Source organism: Salvelinus fontinalis, chromosome 28 (genome assembly GCF_029448725.1).
Source record: "Salvelinus fontinalis isolate EN_2023a chromosome 28, ASM2944872v1, whole genome shotgun sequence".
Taxonomy (NCBI): domain Eukaryota; kingdom Metazoa; phylum Chordata; class Actinopteri; order Salmoniformes; family Salmonidae; genus Salvelinus; species Salvelinus fontinalis.
The window spans coordinates 35870874-35898356 of NC_074692.1; the positions used below are offsets into that span (position 1 = coordinate 35870874).

At 45.0% G+C, this 27483-nt stretch overlaps 1 protein-coding gene across 1 annotated transcript in view; it reads left to right on the forward strand.

The window, feature by feature from the left end:
* mamdc2a (MAM domain containing 2a) overlaps positions 1–25992 on the forward strand; it is a 35191-nt gene extending 9199 nt beyond the window's left edge. Inside the window, exons 3-14 of the mRNA XM_055887602.1 lie at positions 2868–3118; positions 6267–6351; positions 6863–7000; positions 7291–7547; positions 16038–16131; positions 17220–17366; positions 17998–18263; positions 18357–18453; positions 21643–21798; positions 21980–22239; positions 23614–23701; positions 25165–25992. Of these exons, the coding sequence (XP_055743577.1) occupies positions 2868–3118; positions 6267–6351; positions 6863–7000; positions 7291–7547; positions 16038–16131; positions 17220–17366; positions 17998–18263; positions 18357–18453; positions 21643–21798; positions 21980–22239; positions 23614–23701; positions 25165–25226 (1901 nt within the window). The 3' untranslated portion in view covers positions 25227–25992. The remainder of the gene's footprint in view (positions 1–2867; positions 3119–6266; positions 6352–6862; positions 7001–7290; positions 7548–16037; positions 16132–17219; positions 17367–17997; positions 18264–18356; positions 18454–21642; positions 21799–21979; positions 22240–23613; positions 23702–25164) is intronic.
* Positions 25993–27483: the final 1491 nt, after the last annotated feature.

Below are 27483 nucleotides of genomic sequence, written 5' to 3' on the forward strand. Positions count from 1 at the left end.
ACAGTAAAAAATGAAAAGTTTTGTGCTGAAACCAAAGATGTTTATTATTCCAAGAGAGTCCATCCTTCTGTTATCCAGCTTGAACACTGCAGTGCACATTGCAATATCTCTTCATTTACTCTTTGGCCTTAACATGTGGAGCTGTTTACAGTCTCGAGGATCACTCTGGGGCCTTTTCTGAGGAGACCAGTATAACTCAGTCAGGAGTGTTGACGTTAGGGGAAGAGTCTAAGACTGCGTGGCAAATGACAACCCATTCCCTAGTCAAAAGTAGTGCACTTTGTAGGGAATAGGGTTTCATCAGGAGTGTTGGTATTAGGAGACTGTCTTTGGGACAGGGAGAGTCTAATTCAGTAGTGTTGATGTTAGGAGACTGTCTTTGGGACAGGGAGAGAGTCTAATTCAGTAGTGTTGATGTTAGGAGACTGTCTTTGAGACAGGGAGAGAGTCTAATTCAGTAGTGTTGATGTTAGGAGACTGTCTTTGGGACAGGGAGAGTCTAATTCAGTAGTGTTGATGTTAGGAGACTGTCTTTGGGACAGGGAGAGAGTCTAATTCAGTAGTGTTGATGTTAGGAGACTGTCTTTGGGACAGGGAGAGTCTAATTCAGTAGTGTTGATGTTAGGAGTCTGTCTTTGGGACAGGGGGGGTCTAATTCAGTAGTGTTGATGTTAGGAGTCTGTCTTTGGGACAGGGAGAGAGTCTAATTCAGTAGTGTTGATGTTAGGAGACTGTCTTTGGGACAGGGAGAGAGTCTAATTCAGTAGTGTTGATGTTAGGAGTCTGTCTTTGGGACAGGGGGGGTCTAATTCAGTAGTGTTGATGTTAGGAGTCTGTCTTTGGGACAGGGAGAGTCTAATTCAGTAGTGTTGATGTTAGGAGTCTGTCTTTGGGACAGGGAGAGTCTAATTCAGTAGTGTTGATGTTAGGAGACTGTCTTTGGGACAGGGAGAGAGTCTAATTCAGTAGTGTTGATGTTAGAAGTCTGTCTTTGGGACAGGGAGAGAGTCTAATTCAGTAGTGTTGATGTTAGGAGACTGTCTTTGGGACAGGGAGAGAGTCTAATTCAGTAGTGTTGATGTTAGGAGACTGTCTTTGGGACAGGGAGAGTCTAATTCAGTAGTGTTGATGTTAGGAGACTGTCTTTGGGACAGCGGGAGTCTAATTCAGTAGTGTTGATGTTAGGAGACTGTCTTTGGGACAGGGAGAGTCTAATTCAGTAGTGTTGATGTTAGGAGACTGTCTTTGGGACAGCGGGAGTCTAATTCAGTAGTGTTGATGTTAGGAGACTGTCTTTGGGACAGGGAGAGTGTCTAACTCAGAAGTGTTGGTGTTATATTAGGAGGTAGCGGGACAGGGGAAGAGCATTGTTTTGGTTAGAGGACAGGAGAGAGGGAGGAGAGATAGGGGTTGAAATAGGGAGAAGAACATGGGGGAGGACAGAAGAGAGAGGGGAAGAGATAGGGGTAGAAATAGGGAGAAGAACAGGGGAAAGGATGGGCTTTGAAAGATGGGCTTTGAAAAAGAGGGGAGGACAGAAGAGAGAGGAAGAGAGATGATCCACATGGTATCTGGAAGGAATCATGTCCACTGTCTGTCTGTCAGAGCATATAGTTTGGGCCAGGTCGTAAAAGTGGACAGAGTAACGGACACCATTATAATTATATACTACAGACAACAACTGTCTCCATGCCAACTTGCTGCTTATAAAACATTACAGCACTACAGTACAGCCATCTCCATATTGTTTATCTACAGTTGGTGCTTATAAAACATTACAGCACTACAGTACAGCCATCTCCATATTGTTTATCTACAGTTGGTGCTTATAAAACATTACAGCACTACAGTACAGCCATCTCCATATTGTTTATCTACAGTTGGTGCTTATAAAACATTACAGCACTACAGTACAGCCATCTCCATATTGTTTATCTACAGTTGGTGCTTATAAAACATTACAGCACTACAGTACAGCCATCTCCATATTGTTTATCTACAGTTGCTGCTTATTGAACATGAGGCTTGTCTGATCTGCTTCCTCTACAGAGACCAGAAGAATCCAGTCCATACTCATGGTTTATGATGCATAGCACAGCCTGCCATTGCTCAACAACATTTGGGTTTAACCAAGGAGTTGACTCTCCAGCAAGATTTATCTGATCTATTAACTGTCTTTAAACAGTTTAAAGAAGAGGGTGATTTTTCACCCTAACCCATGGGATTTTAATCATTTCTCTCGTCTCTCTCTCATTCCTCTCTCTCCCTCTCTACCACCCACAGTGCAGTGCAGGGGAAAAGGTGACCAGGGTGCAGTGCAGGGGAAAGGTGACCAGGGTCATTAGGTTTTTTGTTTCCAGACTCTATTGCTTTGGTTTTTGTCAGACCTCCTTTTTCCCTTTGTACAGAGAGTTTTTTTTTCTTCCATCGTCCTCCTTGGTTCGGCGACCAACAGTTTTCTGTTTGTCTTAATGACTCGATGTACTTGATGCTGTAGGAACTTACTCTTAATAGCTGATTTGATCTGATTAACTCTCTGATTGAAGTCAGCTTCTTTCGTATGCTGATGTCAGGTTTTGGTGTGCTTGTATGGTATTTTTGACTTTTTGTTTAGACTAGGCGATGCACTGTGTAACTACACAACATGACCACACACACACACACACACACACACCACACACACCACACACACACACACACCCTCCTCCCCCACATCCTCAGCAGAGTAATATCCCCCTTTGACTCCGTATCAAACCAAAATATTTAGAAAAGATTAAGAAGAAATCAACATAATAATATTAAGTAATGATTTACGACTTCAATATCAAGCTACACTATTTATTTATTCCTTTTGTCATTCTCCACAGGGCGTTTCATCACGGCAGACTCGTCCTTCATCGACGGGAGGGAGAAGGCTGTCCTGGTGAGCCCAGTGTTAGAGCTGCTGGACTGGAGCTGTCTGAGGCTGGTGTACCAGATCACTGGAGAAGGCGCTCTGCAGCTACACCTCAGACCGGACGGAGACAACTTTGACTACACACTGTGGAGCGCAGACAAGCCCTCGGACAGCTGGCTCATCGCAAGCATTGACCTGAGAAACACCTCTGACGCATACCAGGTATACACACATGCACACACGCACACACGCACACACACACGCACACACTGTTATGAGAATTTTGTTATCAATGTTCATAAACTTCAATTAATCTACTCAGTCTGCAACCCAGAGTTTGTAAGATTCTGGTTTAAATGAAACAGACCGATTTCTCAGCTTACAATAGTCAAAATGTTTATTCACGAGGACGTCCTAACATCAAAAATGCAAACCCAGTCTTTATAACACACACAAACAAGTTCAAATCTTAAACTACTCCTTGCTCAGACAGTCTGTGTTTTTCCACTACACAGATACATTGTTTAATCTACAACATGTTTCATACTCTTCTGCAAACCTAACAGTTTCTCCCCTCCACGGGTGGAGAAAGAATGTCCTGTAAGGAACACAGTAGTACAACTTGTCTGTCGATAGCTCCTCTTATCATTTGTTTCACACTTGCACCCTGCTCACATACTAAAAAGTAACAAAAGGTCCTTGTTCTAATTCTGACTAAAACTACACACATCATCAGATTATAGATTTATGATTCTAATCAATTTCATATAATTATATGGTTTCAGAGTGGAATTATAATCATTATCTTTCAACATATTCATTATTTTATCTCACACACACACACACACACACACACACACACACACACACACACACACACACACACACACACACACACACACCTAGCAGGTAAGCTTGCAGACTACACCCCCAAACACCCAGCCTCTATATTAAAAAACTGGGGTTCAGCCTCTGTATTCTATAACTGAGATTCAGCCTCTATATTCTATAAATGGGATTCAGCCTCTATATTCCTCTATATTCAGCCTCTATATTCGAGCCTCTATATTCCACTCCCCATCCCACACCTGTCTCCACTCCTCATCCCACACCTGTCTCCACTCCCCATCCCACACCTGTCTCCACTCCCCATCCCACACCTGTCTCCACCCCCCATCCCACACCTGTCTCCACCCCCCATCCCACACCTGTCTCCACTCCTCATCCCACACCTGTCTCCACTCCCCATCCCACACCTGTCTCCACTCCTCATCCCACACCTGTCTCCACTCCTCATCCCACACCTGTCTCCACTCCTCATCCCACACCTGTCTCCACTCCCCATCCCACACCTGTCTCCACTCCCCATCCCATCTCCACTCCCCATCCCACACCTGTCTCTACTCCCCATCCCACACCTGTCTCCACTCCCCATCCCATCTCCACTCCCCATCCCACACCTGTCTCTACTCCCCATCCCACACCTGTCTCCACTCCCCATCCCACACCTGTCTCCACTCCCCATCCCACACCTGTCTCCACTCCTCATCCCACACCTGTCTCCACTCCTCATCCCACACCTGTCTCCACTCCTCATCCCACACCTGTCTCCACTCCTCATCCCACACCTGTCTCCACTCCCCATCCCATCTCCACTCCCCATCCCACACCTGTCTCTACTCCCCATCCCACACCTGTCTCCACTCCCCATCCCACACCTGTCTCCACTCCCCATCCCACACCTGTCTCCACCCCCCATCCCATCTCCACTCCCCATCCCACACCTGTCTCCACTCCTCATCCCACACCTGTCTCCACTCCCCATCCCACACCTGTCTCCACTCCCCATCCCACACCTGTCTCCACTCCCCATCCCACACCTGTCTCCACTCCCCATCCCACACATGTCTCCACTCCCCATCCCACACCTGTCTCCACTCCCCATCCCACACCTGTCTCCACTCCCCATCCCACACCTGTCTCCACTCCCCATCCCACACCTGTCTCCACTCCCCATCCCACACATGTCTCCACTCCCCATCCCACACCTGTCTCCACTCCCCATCCCACACCTGTCTCCACTCCCCATCCCACACCTGTCTCCACTCCCCATCCCACACCTGTCTCCACTCCCCATCCCACACCTGTCTCCACTCCCCATCCCACACCTGTCTCCACTCCCCATCCCACACCTGTCTCCACTCCCCATCCCACACATGTCTCCACTCCCCATCCCATCTCCACTCCCCATCTCACACCTGTCTCCACTCCCCATCCCACACCTGTCTCCACTCCCCATCCCACACCTGTCTCCACTCCCCATCCCACACCTGTCTCCACTCCTCATCCCACACCTGTCTCCACTCCTCATCCCACACCTGTCTCCACTCCTCATCCCACACCTGTCTCCACTCCCCATCCCACACCTGTCTCCACTCCCCATCCCACACCTGTCTCCACTCCCCATCCCACACCTGTCTCCACTCCCCATCCCACACCTGTCTCCACTCCCCATCCCACACCTGTCTCCACTCCCCATCCCACACCTGTCTCCACTCCCCATCCCACACCTGTCTCCACTCCCCATCCCACACCTGTCTCCACTCCCCATCCCACACCTGTCTCCACTCCCCATCCCACACCTGTCTCCACTCCTCATCCCACACCTGTCTCCACTCCTCATCCCACACCTGTCTCCACTCCTCATCCCACACCTGTCTCCACTCCCCATCCCACACCTGTCTACACTCCCCATCCCACACCTGTCTCCACTCCCCATCCCACACCTGTCTCCACTCCCCATCCCACACCTGTCTCCACTCCCCATCCCACACCTGTCTCCACTCCCCATCCCACACCTGTCTCCACTCCCCATCCCACACCTGTCTCCACTCCCCATCCCACACCTGTCTCCACTCCTCATCCCACACCTGTCTCCACTCCTCATCCCACACCTGTCTCCACTCCCCATCCCACACCTGTCTCCACTCCCCATCCCACACCTGTCTCCACTCCTCATCCCACACCTGTCTCCACTCCCCATCCCACACCTGTCTCCACTCCCCATCCCACACCTGTCTCCACTCCTCATCCCACACCTGTCTCCACTCCCCATCCCACACCTGTCTCCACTCCCCATCCCACACCTGTCTCCACTCCTCATCCCACACCCGTCTCCACTCCTCATCCCACAGGGGGACGTCATCTGTTATGGTTTTATTGCTTTTAGAGTAGAGATGGAGACGTTTTACTGAAAACTAAACTTCATAACAGTGCTTGTCTGATATAATGGCTTATTTGTTTTTGTTCTCTTCCACCATTTCCCCTCCTCCTTTCTCTTGTTCTATCTCTATCGTTCTGTTTGTCCAAGCTTTTGCTGGAGGGTCGACCCAGTGAGGAAGCAGGCAACAGTGTGGCGATCTTCGAAATCCACATCGTGCCTGGCTACTGCATAGGTCAGTTCCCAGGGTAGGAGGATGTTAAGACAACTGTTAAGCCTCACAACAGTTCTCAGGGTAGGAGATGTTAAGACAACTGTTAAGCCTCACAACAAGTCTCAGGGTAGAATAATGTTAAGACAACTGTTAAGCCTCACAACAGTTCTCAGGGTAGGAGAATGTTAAGACAACTGTTAAGCCTTACAACAGTTCTCAGGGTAGGAGAATGTTAAGACAACTGTTAAGCCTCACAACAGTTCTCAGGGTAGGAGTATGTTAAGACAACTGTTAAGCCTCACAACAGTTCTCAGGGTAGGAGAATGTTAAGACAACTGTTAAGCCTTACAACAGTTCTCAGGGTAGGAGAATGTTAAGACAACTGTTAAGACTCACAACATGTTGTTGATGCCTGTTTATATTTAGAAAACATAATATTGAAGTCAAAAATATGCCTTATACGTGGCACATGTGCAGATTTCATGACTTTTATACCAAGAGATATAACGGTTGTTGTTGTTGTTGTTGTCAGAGTGTAACTTTGAGGAGCACCACCTGTGTGGCTACAGTAACCACTGGAACCCTAATGTCAACTGGTATGTTGGAGGGAGTCTAGCCAGAGACCCCCAGTCCAACCTGCCTGATGACCACACCATAAACAACCAGAGAGGTACACACACACACACACACACACACACACACACACACAATGAGCAACCAGAGAGGTACACACACACACACACACACACACTGGGCAACCAGAGAGGTACACACACACACACACACACACACACACAAAGATCACCCCAGGGGCCTGACCTGAGGGGCCTGGCCTGACCTGAGTGTGTGTTCTGTTCATTGGTGAATGTGTACTAGTTTTTGTTCTATACAATACGATAACCCAATATTGCTGTCATGTTTCTACACTTCACCTGTCTCACCTCTCTCATCTCTCTCCAGGCCACTACATGTATGTGGACTCAGTCTATGCCAAGCGGTTCCAGGAAGTGGCCAAGCTGACGTCTCCCATGACGACCACACCGGTGTCAGGCTGCCTGTCCTTCTACTACCAGCGGGACCAAGAGAGAGGGAACATCTTCTCTGTGTTCACTAGAGACACGCTGGGACACTACGAGGAGATCTGGAGGCCTGAGGTCTACGCTACAACGTCCTGGAGGCTGGTCAACGTGGATATTAAGGCCCCACACCCCCTGGAGGTCAGTACGGGTTTTACACCACACCTGCTTGACAAACAAACACATGCCTGGAGGTCAGTACTGGTTTTACACCACACCTGCTTGACAAACAAACACATGCCTGGAGGTCAGTACTGGTTTTACACCACACCTGCTTGACAAACAAACACATGCCTGGAGGTGAGTACTGGTTTTACACCACACCTGCTTGACAAACAAACACATGCCTGGAGGTGAGTACTGGTTTTACACCACACCTGCTTGACAAACAAACACATGCCTGGAGGTCAGTACTGGTTTTACACCACACCTGCTTGACAAACAAACACATGCCTGGAGGTCAGTACTGGTTTTACACCACACCTGCTTGACAAACAAACACATGCCTGGAGGTCAGTAATGGTTTTACACCACACCTGCTTGACAAACAAACACATGCCTGGAGGTCAGTACTGGCCCTACACACCTTAGATTTCAAGGGTCAGAGGGTAAAGACAGACAGACACAAGCACGCACGCAGGCAGGCAGGCAGACACACACACACTAGAGATCTTTGGTCTGTGCAGTGTTCTTCCCTGTGGATTCTCTGGACAGATATAAATAGCCAGACAGGAGAAGGGTGTTATTAATTACTGTTGTCATAGCGCCAGAGACTGACTGAGTTCCTTCAAGGGTAGAACACCACAAAGAAGATCCAGGGAAGAGTTTGTATGACTCTTCTCCTCCTCCTCCTCCCAATCCTCCCGCTTCTCCCAGTCCTCCCCCTTCTCCTCCTCCCAGTCCTCCCCCTCCTCTTCTTCTCCACTCCTCCCCCTTCTCAACCACATTTCACACAGACAGCCCTCCCCCATCAGCTCCTCTCCTAGGAATCTCTTGTTGGAAGAGAATAGATTGAAAAGAGAGGAAATGTTTGGTCTCGTTCTCTGCTGCTGCTGTAGTGTTATAATGTATCTTACAGCAGACTGGTGACTTCCTGTCAGATTCTGTTGTGAAGTGTACAGTGCATTCCAAAAGTATTCAGACCCCTTGACTTTTTCCATATCAATCTACACACAATACCCCACAATGTCAAAGCAAAAACAGGTTTTTAGAAATGTATGTAAATGTAAAAAAAAAAAAACTGAAATATTACATTTACATCAGTATTCAGACCCTTTACTCAGTACTTTGTTGACAAACCTTTGGCAGCGATTACAGCCTGGAGTCTTCTTGGGTATGACGCTACAAGCTTGGCACACCTGTATTTGGGGAGTTTCTCCCATTCTTCACTGCAGATCATCTCAAGCTCTGTCAGGTTGGATGGGGAGCGTCGCTGCACAGCTATTTTCAGGTCTCTCCAGAGATGTTTGATCGGGTTCAAATCCGGGCTCTTGCTGGGCCACTCAAGGACATTCAGAGACTTGTCCCGAAGCCACTCCTGCTTTGTCTTGGCATCGTTGTCATGTTGGAAGGTCATGATTGGAAGTGTTACGTTGAGCGAAGGGGGGGAACCCAAGAGCGGAAGAGGAAGAGGAAGCCGGGATGAATGCACCAAAATGTTTATTGAACACAGAGAACTGGGGAGTGCAGAACCGGGATAGGTCAGATGAGTTGCAAAAACCAGGAGTGTAGAGTGAGGTTGGAGTTGAGTAGAACTGGGGAACAGGTCCTGAGGGGAATCCGAGGTAATGGTGGTGAATGATATCCAGAGCAAGGTGGTTGGTGGCGAGATGTGGAACAGGAGACAGGAGCCAGAGACAGAGCGGTAACTGCAAGGAGAGGACAAAAATGGTGTAAGGCAGGAAAAACGAGTACAGCAGAGCAACACGATTTTGAGAATAGACATAAGGCTAGAGCGATAACTGACTGAGCAGAGATTACGATCTGCCAGAGTGGAGGTGGCAGGGATGAGTATATGTAGAGGTCTTGATTTATGGAATGATTTGCAGCTGGTAGGGATCAGCTCTGACTCCAGCACACCTGTTTCCAACCACACAATCAGAGAGAGAGAGAGAGAGAACAACACCGAATGAACACCACCAGGCGTAGTCGGAGCAGATGTGAGAAGAAGGTCATGATGGCGCCGGAGGGGAGGGCTGCCGTCTTATTGGCTCTTATCCAACCGTGCTATTTTGTTAGTTTTTTCACGTTGTTCCTAACTTGTTTTGTACGTAGTGTTGCTGCTACCGTCTCTTATGACCGAAAAGAGCTTCTGGACATCAGAACTGCGATTACTCACCTCAGATTAGACGAAGAGATTTTCTTCAATGAGTCGGACGGGAGGGATATACTACAGACACTCGACCAGGCCCAGATCCCCATCATTCGCTGGAGAAGGAAATTGAGACTTTGCTGAAAAAGATCAGGGTGCCTTGTGAGGATCAAGCGACGAATGGCTAATCTGCCTTTGTCTTCCATCCTGCTAGCTAATGTTCAATCACTGGAAAATAAATGGCATGAACTAAAAGCACGTATATCCTAACAACGGGACATTAAACACAGTAATATCATATGTTTCACCGAGTCGTGGCTGAACGACGACATTAAGAACATACAGCTGGCGGGTTGTACACTCTATCGGCAGGACAGAACAGCAGCCTCTGGTAAGACACGGGGCGGGGACCTATACATATACAGTTGAAGTCGGAAGTTTACATACACCTTAGGCAAATACATTTAAAATCAGTTTTTCACAATTCCTGACATTTAATCCTAGTAAAAATTCCCTGTTTTCGGTCAGTTAGTATCACCACTTTATTTTAAGAATGTGAAATGTCAGAATAATAGTAGAGAGAATGATTTATTTCAGCTTTTATTTCTTTCATCACATTCTAAGTGGGTCAGAAGTTTACATACACTCAATTAGTATTTGGTAGCATTGCCTTTAAATTGTTTAACTTGGGTCAAACGTTTCGGGTAGCCTTCCACAAGCTTCCCACAATAAGTTGGGTGAATGTTGGCCCATTCCTCCTGACAGAGCTGGTGAAACTGAGTCAGGATTTTAGGCCTCCTTGCTCGCACACACTTTTTCAGTTCTGGCCACAAATGTTCTATGGGATTGAGGTCAGGGCTTTGTGATGGCCACTCCAATACCTTGACTTTGTTGTCCTTAAGCCATTTTGCCACAACTTTGGAAGTATGCTTGGGGTCATTGTCCATTTGGAAGACCCATTTGAGACCAAGCTTTAACTTCCTGACTGATGTCTTGAGATGTTGCTTCAATATATCCACATAATTTTTCTTCCTCACGATGCCATCTATTTTGTGAAGTGCACCAGTCCCTCCTGCAGCAAAGCACCCCTACAACATGATGCTGCCACCCCCGTGCTTCACGGTTGGAATGGTGTTCTTCAGCTTGCAAGCCTCCCCCTTTTTCCTCCAAACATAATGATGGTCATTATGGCCAAACAGTTCTATTTTTGTTTCATCAGACCAGAGGACATTTGTCCAAAAAATACGATATTTTTCCCCATGTGCAGTTGCAAACCGTAGTCTGTCTTTTTTTATGGCGGTTTTGGAGCAGTGGCTTCTTCCTTGCTGAGCGGCCTTTCAGGTTATGTTGATATAGGACTCGTTTTACTGTGGATATAGATACTTTTGTACCTGTTTCCTCCAGCATCTTCACAAGGTCCTTTGCTGTTGTTCTGGGATTGATTTGCACTTTTTGCACCAAAGTACGTTCATTTCTAGGAGACAGAACGCGTCTCCTTCCTGAGCGGTATGACGGCTGCGTGGTCCCATGGGGTTTATACTTGCATACTATTGCTTGTACTGATGAACGTGGTACCTTCAGGCGTTTGGAAATTGCTCCCAAGGATGAACCAGACTTGTGGAGGTCTTGGCTGATTTCTTTTGATTTTCCCATGATGTCAAGCACAGAGGCCCTGAGTTTGAACATAAGCCTTAAAATACATCCACAGTTACACCTCCAATTGACTCAAATGATGTCTATTAGCCTGTCAGAAGCTTCTAAAGCCATGACATCGTTTTCTGGAATTTCCCAAGCTGTTTAAAGGCACAGTCAAGTTAATGTATGTAAACTTCTGACTCACTGGAATTGTGATACAGTGAGTTATAAGTGAAATAATCTGTCTGTAAACAATTGTTGGAAAAATTGCTTCTGTCATACACAAAGTAGATGTCCTAACCGACTTGCCAAAACTATAGTTTGTTTACAAGAAATTTGTGGAGTGGTTGTAAAATGAGTTTTAATGACTCCAACCTAAGTGTATGTAAACTTCCGACTTCAACTGTATGTAAACAACAGCTGGTGCACAATTTCTAAGGAAGTCTCAAGGTTTTGCTTCCTGGTTAGAGTCTCGCTCCTTGAAAGCGGCAGCTCTAGGTAGAGTATCTCATGATAAGCTATAGACCACACTATCTACATAGAGAGTTTTCATCTGTATTTTTCGTAGGTATCTACATACCACCACAGACCGATGCTGGCACTAAAACCGCACTCAATAAGCTGTATACCGCCATAAGCAAACAGGAAATCGTTCATCCAGAGGCAGCGCTCCTAGTGGTCGGGGAATTTAATGCAGGGAAACTAAAATCAGTTTTATCTAATTTCTATCGGCATGTTAAATGTGCAACCAGAGGGAAAAAATTCTAGACCACCTTTACTCCACACACAGAGACGCGTACAAAGCTCTCCCTTGCCATCCAGTTGGCAAATCTGACTATAATTCTATCCTCCTGATTCCTGCTTACAAGCAAAAATTAAAGCAGGATGCACCAATGACTCGGTCTATAAAAAAGTGGTCAAATGAAGCAGATACTAAACTACATGAGTGATTTGCTAGCACAGACTGGAATATGTTCCGGGATTCTTCCAATGGCATTGCAGCGTACACCACATCAGTCACTGGCTTTATCAATAAGTGCATCGAGGAAGTCGTCCCCACAGTGACTGTACGTACCTACCCCAACCAGAAGCCATGGATTACAGGCAACATTCTCGCACTGAACTAAAGGTTAGAGCTGCCGCTTTCAAGGAGCGAGACTCTAACCCGGAAGCTTATAAGAAATCTCGCTATACCCTCCGACGGACCATCAAACAGGCAAAGCGTCAATACAGGACTAAGATCCAATCGAACTACACCGGCTCTGACGCTCGTCGGGTTTGTGGCAGGGCTTGCACACTATAACAGACTACAAAGGGAAGCACAGCCGCGAGCTGACCAGTGACACGAGCCTACCAGATGAGCTAAATCACTTCTATGCTCGCTTCGAGGCAAGTAACACTGAAACATGCATGAGAGCATTAGCTGTTCCGAACGACTGTGTGATAACGCTCTCCGCAGTCGATGTGAGTAAGACCTTTAAACAGGTCAACATTCACAAGGCCACAGGGCCAGACGGATTACCAGGACGTGTACTCCGAGCATGCGCTGACAAACTGGCAAGTGTCTTCACTGACATTTTCCACCTCTCCCTGTCTGAGTCTGTAATACCAACATGTTTCAAGCAGACCACCATAGTCCCTGTGCCCAAGAACACTAATCTAACCTGTCTTAATGACTACCGACCTGTAGCTCTCACGTCTCTAGCCATGAAATCCTTTGAAAGGCTGGTCATGGCTCACATCAACGCCATTATCCCAGAAACCCTAGACCCACTCCAATTTGCATACCGCCCCCAACAGATCCACAGATGATGCAATCTCTATTGCACTCCACACTGCCCTTTCCCACCTGGACAAAAGGAACACCTATGTGAAAATGCTATTAATTGACTACAGCTCAGCGTTCAACACCATAGTGTCCTCAAAGCTCATCACTAAGCTAAGGACCCTGGGACTAAACACCTCCCTCTGCAACTGAATCCTGGACTTCCAGACGGGCCGCACCCAGGTGGTGAGGGTAGGTAACAACACATCGGCCATGGTGATCCTCAACACGGGGGCCCCTCAGCGGTGCGTGCTCAGTCCCCTCCTGTATTCCCTGTTCACTCATGACTGCATGGCCAGGCACGACTCCAACACCATCGTTAAGTTTGCTGAACCGACAACGTTGAGACAGCCTATAGGGAGGATGTCAGAGACCTGACCATGTGGTGCAAGGACAACAACCTCTCCCTCAACATGATCAAGACAAAGGAGATGATTGTGGATTACAGGAAAAGGAGGACCGAGCACGCCCCCATTCTCATCGACGGGGCTGTAGTGGAGCAGGTTGAGCTTCAAGTTTCTTGGCGTCCACATCACCAACAAACGAACGTGGTCCAAGCACACCAAGACAGTCGTCAAGAGGGTACGACAAAACCTATTCCCCCTCTGGAGACTGAAAAGATTTGGCATGGGTCCTCAGATCCTCTAATGGTTCTGCAGCTGCACCATCGAGAGCATCAGTTGCATCACTGCCTTGTATGGCAACTGCTCGGCCTCTGAACGCAAGACACTACAGAGGATAGTGCGTATGCCCCAGTACATCACCGGGGCCAAGCTTCCTGCCATCCAGGACCTGTATACCAGGCGGTGTCAGAGGAAGGCCCTAAAAATGTCAAAGACTCCAGCCACCCTAGTTATAGACTGTTCTCTCTGCTACTGCACGGCAAGCGGTACCGGAGCGCCATGTCTAGGTTCAAGAGGCTTCTAAACAGCTTCTAACCCCAAGCCATAAGACTCGTGAACAGCTAATCAAATGGCCACCCAGACTATTTGCATTGCCCCCCCCCCCCATCTACACTATCTATGCATAGTCACTTAAATAACCTACATGTACATATGACCTCAATTAACTCGACACCGGTGCCCTCACACATTGACTCTGTACCGGTACTCCCTGTATATAGCCCTGCTATTGTTATATGCTGCTGCTCTTTAATTATTTGTTATCCTTGTCTCTTACTTTTTTTGTAGGTATTTTCTTAAAACTTGGTTAAGGTCTTATAAGTAAGCATTTCACTGTAAGGGCTACACCTGTTGTATTCGGTGACAAATACAATTTGAACCAGTCTGAGTGCTCTGGAGCAGGTTTTCATCAAGGATCTCTCTGTACTTTGCTCCGTTCATCTTTGCCTCAATCCTGACTAGTCTCCCAGTCCCTGCCGCTGAAAAACATCCCCACATCATGATGCTGCCACCACCATGCTTCACTGTAGGAATGGTGCCAGGTTTCCTCCAGATGTGACGCTTGGCATTCAGGCCAAAGTGTTCAATCTTGGTTTCATCAGACCAGAGAATATTTTTTCTCATGGTCTGAGAGTCTTTAGGTGCCTTTTGGCAAACGCCAAGCGGGCTGTCGTGTGCCTGTTACTGAGGAGTGGCTTCCGTCTGGCCACCCTACCATAAAGGTCCCAAGAGAAACTCTGGAGCTCTGTTAGAGTCACCATCGGGTTCTTGGTTACCTCCCTGACCAAGGCCCTTCTCCCCCGATTGCTCATTTTGGCCCAGAGGCCAGCTCTAGGAAGAGTCTTGGTGGTTCCAAACTTCTTCCATTTAAGAATGATGGAGGCCACTGTGTTCTTGGGGACCTTCAATGCTGCAGAAATGTTTTGGTACCCTTCCCCAGATCTGTGCCTTGACACGATCCTGTCTCGGAGCTCTACAGACAATTCCTTCAACCTCAGGGCTTGGTTTTTGCTCTGACATGCACTGTCAACTGTTGGACCTTATATAGACACGTGTGTGCCTTTCCAAATCATGTCCAATCAATTGAATTTACCATAGAAGGACTCCAATCAAGTTGTAGAAACATCTCAACAATGATCAATGGAAACAGGATGCACCTGAGGTCAATTGCGAGTCTCATAGGAAAGGCTGTGAATAGTTATGTAAATAAGGTATTTCCGTTTTTTTTTATGTGCAAACATTTCTAAAAACCTGTTTTTGCTTTGTCATTATGGGGTATTGTCACGCCCTGACCTTAGTTATCTTTGCTTTCTTTCTTTATTTGGTTAGGTCAGGGTGTGACGAAGGTGGAATGGGTGTTTTTGTGTTGTCTAGGGGTTTTTGTATATCTATGGGGTTTTGGTTTGTCTTGGTAATGTAGGTTTATGGTGGGCTAGATTCGTTCCCAATTAGAGACAGCTGTTTATCGTTGTCTCTAATTGGGTATCCTATTTAGGTTGCCATTTTCCATTTTGGTTTTATGGGTTATTGTCTATGTTGATGTTGCATGTCTGCACTTCGTGGTTATAGCGTTCACGTTCGTTTTGTTATTTTGTTATTTTGTTTGTGTTCTTCGTGTTCAGTCGTCTTCTATTAAAAAATATGTATTCACATCACGCTGCGCTTTGGTCTCCTCACTACGACGAACGTGACAGGTATTGTGTGTAGATTGCTGAGGACATTTATTTAATCCATTTTAGAAGCTAACTGTTGATGAGCTAACTGTTGATGAGCTAACTGTTGATGAGCTAACTGTTGATGAGCTATTTATTGTGCTAACTGTTGAGCTAACTATTGAGTTTACACTGTATGGTTATCTTCTGATTATATATTGGTTATATCTTGGTTATATCTTGGTTTGGTCTGTGTTTTCCAGGTGGTTTATGAGGTATTCTTTAACAGTGCAGCATGTTTTCCAGGTGGTTTATGAGGTAGCCTTTAACAGTGCCCGTGGAGGATACGTGGCCATTGATGACATCTCCTTCTCTCCAGAGTTCTGCCACACAGAGACAGGTGAGAGGGTACAGTATTACTATCATCAACTCAGTGGGGCGGAGAATCCTAGAGAATCTCCATTGAGCATGCTTTTTAGTCCAGGTCTACAGGCGTAATCTGTGTCTGGGAAACTGGCCCAGTGTGTTTCAGAAACAGTAGCTACTAGCTACATTACTCCGCCACCACAGAGCCCTGAAGTACCACATAGTCCCTACTCTACCATGGAACCCATTCTCATTTTCCTCAAGTGTTCCAGACAACATGATTTAGCAAGCGAGGTGGGAGAGAAGTGTGTGTTCCCTTTGAAGAAAAGGATTGGAATTGATTAGATTACGATTGGAACATTAACCGCAGATTATCAATTATCCTTCATTTGATTCCACTATCCTCTGAAGTTGAACTAGTCTCTCTCTTCTCTTTCTGTATCTTTCTCGCTCTCCTTCTCTCTGCCCCTCCGTCTAAATTCCAGAGAGAACCTGTCAGGAGCCAGTGTTCCATTACTGTGTCAGTCAGCCCTGGGCTTAGGATACAGCATGGTACAGCATGGTACATGTATTTTAAACACAGTTCTGATGTCATAGCCATATCAATACATACAATCTATAGCTTTTTTATTGTAAACATTCAAAACATGTGTAAGTATCCTGCTGTGTCCTGAAAAAGACCTTGCAGCGGAAACGTTTTTATTTCTATTTATAAGGCTCCCTAAGGTATTGTTTCCAAAGCTCCCTAAGGTGTAGTATCATTTTATAAAGCTCCCTAAGGTATTGTTTCCAAAGCTCCCTAAGGTATAGTATCATTTTCCAAAGCTCCCTAAGGTGTAGTATCATTTTATAAAGCTCCCTAAGGTATTGTCTCCAAAGCTCCCTAAGGTATAGTATCATTTTCTAAAGCTCCCTAAGGTGTAGTATCATTTTATAAAGCTCCCTACGGTGTAGTATCATTTTCTAAAGTGACCGTAGCTGGCAACATTTATTCCATGGCCTGTTTTTGGCCTTGATCTGGATCATTTGGAATGATTCTAACCCATGGAATTAAGAGGTACCATTGTTCACTTCTACCCGCATAGAATGACTATAGTGTGATAGCTGCTTGTTTTGTTTCAGAGCCCGTGGTTGACCCGTCCATAGCTAACTGTGACTTTGAGGAGGATCTGTGTCAGTACTACCAGGAAAGAGTGGAGAGCAAGGTGTGGAACAGAGTTTCAGTGAAACCCAACGCCTACAGAATAGGAGACCACACCACAGGGACTGGTGAGTTACACAACTCTATGGACGCGTCCCAAATCACACCCTATATAGTACACTACTTTTGACCAGTGTCCATAGGGCCTTGGCTAAAAGGTGTACACTATATAGGGACTAGGTTGCCATTTGGGATGCACCCTATAACGCCTAAGACTTGTCACAAACATTTATGATCCCTTTATGTATTATCGTAGGGCTGAATCCTAACATCCGCTGAAGTCGAATTTCAACTCATGTTTCCCATTAACATCGATACATAACTAAGTGAAAAATGTACTTGGAAGTTATGTTTCGCCCCATAATGATTGTGACTAAATAACAGGTATTTAGAGTCAGTTGGAAATAAAATCTAATTCATTCATCACATGCGCTGAATACAACAGGTGTAGACTTTACCATGAAATGCTTACTTACGAGACTGACAAAGCTGTGTTAAAAAGTAAGAAATTAGCAAATAAAAAAATAAAATAGTAACACAATAAAATAAAAGTAAGGAGACTATATACAAGGAATAGCAGTACAGAGTTAATGTATAGGGTTATGAGGTAGTTGAGGTAATATGAACATGTAGGTAGGGGTTAAAGTGATGTACTGCATAGAGAGACGTAACATATCAAATCCTAAATCTACCCTCCAGGCTCGTTCCTGCTGGCGAACACACGATTCACGTCGCGGCCGGGTTACGTGGGTCGTCTCCACGGTCCTTTCCTCCCCGGCAACCATAAGTACTGTCTGCGTTTCCACTACGCCCTTCACGGCTTCAGGAAAGTGGAAAACGCGTTGGTTCTCTACATCTACGACCAGCACAACGTGGCTCAGGAGAAGGTCTGGAGCCTGGCTGATACCACCAGAGATGTCTGGACAGGGGTGGACGTCACATATATGAAGCCCATGGTTACCAAGGTAACAACGCATGCGTACACAGAAGGAAGGGAGGGATAATAGTTGAGTTTTTTGCTCTGCGATAGCCGGGTAATATCTGTGTCTTTCTCCCAGGTAGTGTTCGTCAGCATCTGTAAAAACTTCTGGGACTGTGGCCAAGTGGCTCTCGATGACATCACAGTGACCATTGGGGACTGTAGAATCACAGCAGGTAAGACAGCAGGCCTGGGCGTGTATACGTCAGGTCTTTGACCTCGCCATTATGTCAAGGAGACTGCACATGAGATTGAATCATGCCTTGTGATATCCACTGCACATGGGATTGGATCCTGCCTTGTGATATCCACTGCACATGGGATTGGATCCTGCCTTGTGATATCCACTGCACATGAGATTGAATCCTGCCCTGTGATATCTACTGCACATGGGATTGAATCCTGCCTTGTGATATCCACTGCACATGAGATTGAATCCTGCCTTGTGATATCCACTGCACATGAGATTGAATCCTGCCTTGTGATATCCACTGCACATGGGATTGAATCCTGCCTTGTGATATCCACTGCACATGGGATTAAATCCTGCCTTGTGATATCCACTGCACATGAGATTGAATCCTGCCTTGTGATATCCACTGCACATGAGATTGAATCCTGCCTTGTGATATCCACTGCACATGAGATTGAATCCTGCCTTGTGATATCCACTGCACATGAGATTGAATCCTGCCTTGTGATATCCACTGCACATGAGATTGAATCCTGCCTTGTGATATCCACTGCACATGGGATTGAATCCTGCCTTGTGATATCCACTGCACATGGGATTGAATCCTGCCTTGTGATATCCACTGCACATGGGATTGAATCCTGCCTTGTGATACACATGCAACTATGAACTATTTCTCCCATTGACATCAATACTTATAAACAGAACTGAAACAGAGAGGTGTATAGGGTCAGCTGATTTACAGATCTGGATGATCTCCATTGTTGATTTTTGTAGAAATAAACAGTCTATTTCTAAGTTAAGTTGGTGTTCCTCTCACGCCGTGCTTGCCAAGCCCAAAGCTCTTTAGTTTCCATCCAAAGTGAAGTGTTTATTAAAACACTTTACTATTTATGTTAACACCGCTGGCTCAGAGAGCTAGTTTGGCTAGGTTACATATCGAAACTTAGTTATATTTTTATTTATTTAACCTTTATTTAACTAGGCAAGTCAGTTAAGAACAAATTCTTACCCCCGGCCAAACTCTAACCTGGACAGCGTTGGGCCAATTGTGCGTCGCCCTATGGGACTCCCAATCACGGCCGGTTGTGATACAGCATGGAATCGAACCGGGATCTGTAGTGACGCCTTTAGCACTGAGATGCAATGCCTTAGACCGCTGCCCCACTCGGGAGCCACTCTAGGAGTGTGCTACTTAACAGTGGCATCCTGCTACTCTGGTAGCAGTCCAGGACTTGGTGTTGTAGTTTAGCCAGGAATCCCTCACTACATAACCTGCTCTGAAGAAGTGTCACAGGCTGGATGTGATCCCGGGTACCCCACTGGAGAAACGAACATCTTAACCATTAGAACAAAAGGAAATTCCCTCTTGGGCCAAGGGCTGACACTGATTGTAAAGTCGCAGGCAGGGCTACCTTGCAAGCAGGGTTCTCCTGGCACTGGCCTTGCTCAAGCCAGAGTAGCTAGTAGCATGAGAAAATATTTCAAGCTGGAATAAAATCAACTACAACTCTCCTCCTCTCCACTACTCAAGCCCCGGCTGTGGATATGTGGTTTTTGTTGCCAGCTGCTGGGAGACTGGGCTGGGTCCTTCAGTTAAACTCTTACTATTTATAAGCTCTTAGGCTGCGTTTACACAGGCAGCCCAATTCGGATCTTTTACCACTAATTGGTATTTTGACCAATCAGATCAGATCCTTTGCCCATAACAGTAAACACAGCCTTAGACGATCAGCCATTGTGGCAAACATCTGGTGTCGCCGTCTATGGTGTTATATGGTAATTACATGGGCAGTGACGGCTTCTTTGCTTTGACAGCAGTTTCTCTGGGCCGTTTGGGCTGCGTTCTCATGCCGCTGTGGTGAAAACTATAAAATAAGGCCTTCGGAAAGGTTTAGATGGCATATGATAATATTACTGCCAACCTTGCAGAGACTGTCACAAATGAATTGTCTTTGATTGTAATTATAATTTATTTCACATATGCATAACAGAAATACATTTCAAAGCTACTTGTAAGGTTTTGTTGTAATGTTGTCATTCTTAAATCTATGAAATGACAAAGGACTATCAACTATGAAGAAAACAGTTACCTTGAAAGCGGCAGTGGATTTAGACTATTTTAGTCCCAAAGTAAACTGCCATTCATCAGGGCTGTTATGATGTTGCTCATGACTTTCATAACTGCTGCTGATTCAGCTATGACCCTGCTATGACCCTGCTATGACACTGCTATGACACTGCTATGACCCTGCTATGACACTGCTATGACCCTGCTATGACCCTGCTATGACACTGCTATGACCCTGCTATGACACTGCTATGACACTGCTATGACACTGCTATGACCCTGCTATGACACTGCTATGACCCTGCTATGACCCTGCTATGACCCTGCTATGACCCTGCAATGACACTGCTATGACCCTGCTATGACCCTGCTATGACCCTGCTATGACCCTGCTATGACACTGCTATGACCCTGCTATGACACTGCTATGACCCTGCTATGACACTGCTATGACACTGCTATGACCCTGCTATGACCCTGCTATGACACTGCTATGACCCTGCTATGACACTGCTATGACCCTGCTATGACCCTGCTATGACACTGCTATGACACTGCTATGACCCTGCTATGACACTGCTATGACACTGCTATGACACTGCTATGACCCTGCTATGACCCTGCTATGACCCTGGTAGTGAAGAGCAATGGGGAAATACAGCCAGACGTCAGTTTTGATTTACATTTGGTTGAGATGTCGACTCACATGAATTCAACGTGAAATATATATTTTTTTACCATGTCATTGGATTTAGGTTAAAAGTTAGGTGACAAAAATACGAAATTCCTTTACCTTGATGACTTTTTGCAAATTCAATTCGTTTTCCACGTTGATTCAATGTCATCAGATCGAATTTTTGTTGTTGAAATTACGTGGAGACAATGTTGATGCAACCGGTTCTTGCCCAATGGGGAAAGGAGTTATTCTTTATCTCGTTATGAAATCATTTGAGTCATCATTCAAATATCACGGTCAACTGCCAACCTCCAGGGAGTCAGAACACTGATGTAGACCATAGATAGTTATTACCATGTATCTACATTTAATCAAACTTTGCTGTCAGAATCCTTCAAACAGCTGTGTGTGTGTGTGTGTTCCAGGGCCGCTGAGACCCTTGCCTGGCCAGTGTAACTTTGAGACAGGGGACTGTGGCTATAGCCAGGAGAAGGAGACAGATAAAGGGGATTGGCTCCGGGTGCGAGGGCAAACCCCCACGTCCTACACCGGGCCCCGAGGAGACCACACTACAGGGGTGGGTGAGTCACCAGTTCATTCATTCATCCGTACACCCAGCATCAGTTATACACACACACACGTAATGCTGATGATATGCTGTACTGTATGTCAGCAACGTGTTTTGTATGACCCCTGATATCTTCCTCCTCCCGAGTGTTTACATTCCACCAGTAACCTGTCATATCTCATATCTCTCTTCAGGGTACTTCATGTATGTCGAGGCGTCCCTGATGCGTCCTGGCCACACAGCCCGCCTGCTGTCTTCTGACCTGAGGGGCTCCGCGAGGCCACAGTGTCTGGTCTTCTACTACCACATGTACGGCTCTGGCACCGGCTTGCTGAGCGTACTCCTGCGCCGCGGCGATAGCGAGCAGGACGCGTTGCTATGGAGACGTCGCGGCGAGCAGAGCATCTCCTGGATGAGGGCAACGGTGGACTACGAGTGTGACCGCAGACACCAGGTAGAGAGACACACAGACAGACAGACACACACAGTGACAGAGAGACACAAAGAGACAGAGAGACACAAAGAGACAGAGAGACACAAAGAGACAGAGAGACACAGAGACAGAGAGAGACAGAGAGAGACACAGAGAGACACAGAGAGACACAGAGAGACACAGAGAGACACAGAGAGACACAGAGAGACACAGAGAGACACAGAGAGACAGAGAGAGACAGAGAGAGACACACACAGTGACATTGACTGACTGACTGACTGACTGACTCACTCACTCACTTCCGGAGAGGAAATGGGGACACATTTGTCTCATCAGACTCCATTGGAATAAATATTCTGTTTTATTCCATATTCATTGATATTGATGCTATTTTGAGAAATGTTGCTAGGTTTTGGCAACAGATTTTCATGCGTATATTCTAAAATCTGCATAAAGAAAATATGCAAATTTTCCCACCGGTGGTGTGTTTCTACCAAATGGACTTTGCGGATAAGTTTACTTCGATATGATGGTTATTATATGTGTATATATATGTCAATATTTGCGCATTAAGATATTTCCAGCGCCATTTCTCGCATAATACATTTTACAGACTCCAAAACATCCCGCCATGCCGACCAAACAAATGATCTGTCAGCATTTAGAAAATTGTACCGAAATTCCCTGTTTTCATCACAGCTGGATGGAAACGGGGTTTAAACTGTGGATGGAAACGGGGTTTAAACTGTGGATGGAAACGGGGTTTAAACTGTGGATGGAAACGGGGTTTAAACTGTGGATGGAAACGGGGTTTGATGGAAACGGGGTTTAAACTGTGGATGGAAACAGGGTTTGATGGAAACGGGGTTTAAACCGTGGATGGAAACGGGGTTTAAACTGCGGATGGAAACGGGGTTTAAACTGTGGATGGAAACGGGGTTTAAACTGTGGATGGAAACAGGGTTTAAACTGTGGATGGAAACAGGGTTTAAACTGTGGATGGAAACGGGGTTTAAACTGTGATTGGAAATGGAGTTTAAACTGTGGATGGAAACGGGGTTTAAACTGTGGATGGAAACGGGGTTTAAACTGTGGATGGAAACAGGGTTTAAACTGTGGATGGAAACGGGGTTTAAACTGTGATTGGAAATGGAGTTTAAACTGTGGATGGAAACGGGGTTTAAACTGTGGATGGAAACGGGGTTTAAACTGCGGATGGAAACGGGGTTTAAACTGTGGATGGAAACAGGGTTTGATGGAAACGGGGTTTAAACTGCGGATAGAAACGGGGTTTAAACTGCGGATGGAAACGGGGTTTAAACTGTGGATGGAAACGGGGTTTAAACTGTGGATGGAAACGGGGTTTGTGATGATTTTCTTTGCCTTTCTTTCCAGATTATATTCGAAGCGATCCGAGGACCATCAATAAGAAGTGATATCGCAATTGATGACATTGTGTTTAAAAAAGGACCGTGCACAGCAGGTAGGTTCTCTGGCCGTCATTGTAAATAAGAATTTGTTCTTAATTGACTCGCCTGAATAGATAAAGGGAAAAAAGAAAGGGGGGGAAAAATGTTTTTCAGGACTTGAGAACACACATTACACAGTTAACACATTATACTCTATCGGGGGAAACTACAACCAGTATGACATCATAATGACAGGCTAAATCAACAGCAAAGTTGTACTCTAATATTGTAATCACTGAGCTATTTCTGTTTTGTGTTAGAATAGCGTAATGCTGTGTAGACAGGGACTGGTGCAGTCTGTATAGTACAGCACCTGTTAGAATAGCTTAATGCTGTGTAGACAGGGACTGGTGCAGTCTGTATAGTACAGCACCTGTTAGAACAGCTTAATGCTGTGTAGACAGGGGCTGGTGCAGTCTGTATAGTACAGCACCTGTTAGAATAGCGTAATGCTGTGTAGACAGGGGCTGGTGCATTCTGTACAGCACAGGTCCTCAGTCAGAATAGAGACAGTTCTCTATACATAGAAATATGATGTATAGATTACACCGTTCCTTGTACATAGACTTATCAGGTATCGAAAAGACAGTTCTCTATACATAGAAATAGGATGTATAGAATACACAATTCCCTGTACATAGACTTATCAGGTATAGAAAAGACCGTTCTTTATACATAGAAATATGAATAGAATAACCTCGTCCCCAGGTTACTCCGTGAGAGCCGGCTGGGGACCAGATATACAATAGAAAAGACACCAGGTGTCAATTCCAATTTAATTTGAAATTCCAATTCATTTTTTAAAATTTACTCATGAAGTGGAGAATTGACATGGAATTAAATTAAATATTTTTACATTTCCCAGTTAATGGAATGAATGAACATAGTATATAAAATGTACTGTAATATTGGTTTTGAAACATTGCAACCTGTACTGCTATATTTTCAGTATACTTAAGTTATCTGAACAGTGGCATGATCCACCGGAGGGAATTTAATTCAAATTGGAGTTTGCAGAATTGTTGGGATAATATTGACTTGGGAATTGAATTATTCGAATTGACCTAACATCGGAATTAAGAGGAATTTAATTATCTCTGATAATTCAAAGACTGACCTAGAATTTTAATTGAATTCACTTGAATACAGGGAGAGATAATTGAATTAGAATAGAATTTGTGGAATTGACCCCAATCATGATAGACACTGTTATCGATTCCCTTCCCTTCCAACATCAGATTGTTTCACAGATGCATTTACAGGAGGCTGCTGAGTGGAGACGGGCTGATAATAATATCCGGAACGGAGCAAATGGAATGGCATCAAAATCATAGAAACCATGGAAACAATGTGTTTGATGTATTTGATACCATTCCACAGATTCCGCTCCAGTTATTACCACAAGCTTGTTCTCCCCAATTAAGGTGCCACAAACCTCCTGTGGGATGCATGTTAATATTTCTAATTTCTCTTCTAGATCCTGGAGACACAATTCCATATTCCGGCTTTTCAGAAAACTTCAACGAGATTGAGTACTGAGGGAAACACTGGATTGTCTGTGTGTCTGTCTGTGATAGAAGACTGGGTGGGGACAATGGTGAGAGCTTGTGTGTACGGGAGTAACTCCTGCAAGACCATTTACCTAGAGTAGAGACATGCTCAGTGCCAGTCATTAGTTTTCCCACTGTTTCTTCTTCTTGTACAAGGTAGGATAAAATGTAGGCTTACAGACCATTGTACAGTCAACTTATTTTTTGTTGTTGTAGAAAAGCATTCAATATGTTCAAACGTAATATTTTCTGGATGTGTGCATGTCAATGTATTCTTACTCCCCTCGATTGACGTATTGTCAGTGCAGAAATAAGATGGATTGTTTTAAAAACTCAACGTTTTTACTGCATAGTTCATGTCTGACCCCTAGTGGTGGGAGGTCATAACTACAGAGAATTCTCTATTCTGTCTAAAATAATACATGAATAGTCTGTATACAAATGCAATAGTAAAATGTTGACTAAACTTGTAAAGCACTGACCCACCTGTATATCGATTGTGTATCTAACATTTACACTATGCATTGCAATGATATCTAACTCCTCACTGTGACAACGGATTTGTGTCCAGCTTTAGGTCTGAAGTCAGAAGATAACCAGCAATTCATATATCAAAGTCTACTGGGATAGGCTACTCTTCTCTTTCTCAGGTTTCTTACTTTTCTTTTCTAAACATGTTTTTCTACGTAGGGCTATGTTCTGCTGAAGTTTAGTATGTAAATGATGCTCTACAAATAAACGTTGAATTAAATGCAGACACATTATTTGTTTTAATAGAACCTAGAACACTTGTCAGGGGAATTGTTTGACCAAATCAGTATGTCTGATTGACAGTCAAAGCAAATAGAAGCGTTTGGTACCCTCACCGGGGAAGAGCTAAGGCAGGAGTGACACTCATTCCATGGAAGGCCTAGTGTCTGCTGGATTTTTTAATTTTTAATTTCAATTAAGTCCTAGACAACCAGGTGAGGGGAATTCCTTACTAATCAGTGACCTTAATTCATCAAACAGGTACAAGGGAGATTGCCAACCTGCAGACATTCAGCCCTCTGTGGAATGAGTTTGACACGTGAACTAAAGGAACGTGGCTGACGTGCAAATCAATATTTAATTTCAGTAAAGGTTCAGGTCAGGGTTAAGGATTTGGTTAGGGTTAAGGTATGGGTCAGTTGTAGGTTTTGTCTAGTCGGGCTGTCAATGGGATGCTGGTCAGAAAAGTCCCTTTTTAACTCACCTACTTGCTGCTTTCAGTGTTGTGCCTTCTAATGACGTCACCAGTTTACAGTTTAAAAGTTAGTCTGGTTAACAAACACAAGAAACATGATTAAACAATCCATCTGTTTGTTTACAGATGTATGCAGCAAAATATAGAGTACTGTTTTACTACAAATAAAAATGACAAGATGTTTAATATATATTTTTGTTTTTGTAAAAGCATATTTATAATGTAACATAAATTACAATCAGTTTCTAGGAGAATTCATAGGGAAACGGTCACAAAGCAGATAAAAAAACAAGCCATGTGTATTAAATATTTCAGGTTTAGATTTGCTTGTTTGAAATAGGATTACAGTAAAACTTAGTGGCACGAGTACACAAATATCTCAGTTCCTTTCACTTGACGGCTCTGTCAAATGCTACAGACTAGTTAAGGCTACTGACTGACCAAGTTCACAGCTGACCAAAAACACTGACAAATGAAACAGTTAGCCAAAAACCAGGGAGCACACTGTAAAAAGAAAAGAACCCTGGAGCATCCTTTAGGCTTTAGGGGTTCTTCAAATTGAAACTGAGGGAACCCCGATAAGAACCCATTTTAATGGATCCTCGAAGAAACTTTTAGGGTTCATTTTTGAACTACCCCCCCCCCCCCCCCTATTATTAATAATAATCAGCATAACACTAAAACAATATTTTAGTTGTCAGTGTTTATTGTGATTTTAGTGGAAAAGCAGAATAAAAAAAATCTAAATATGAGGTAAACTCCCAGCAGAGACCCACATCCAATGAGTTTATCCTCTGGTGTGGTAATGGTAATGTGTTGATGTCCTCCGTATCCATAGCCAGAATGATTTTGCAGTGCATGGTGATCTAACTGTAACGGTAGTCTTGTGGTGAATGAGCGGACCAAGGCGCAGCGGGTGCTGAATACATAATGATATTTATTAACAGAACGACGAAACACGAAAACTCTTTAACAAACTACAAAACAAATAAACGACGTAGACTGACCTAAAACATGAGAA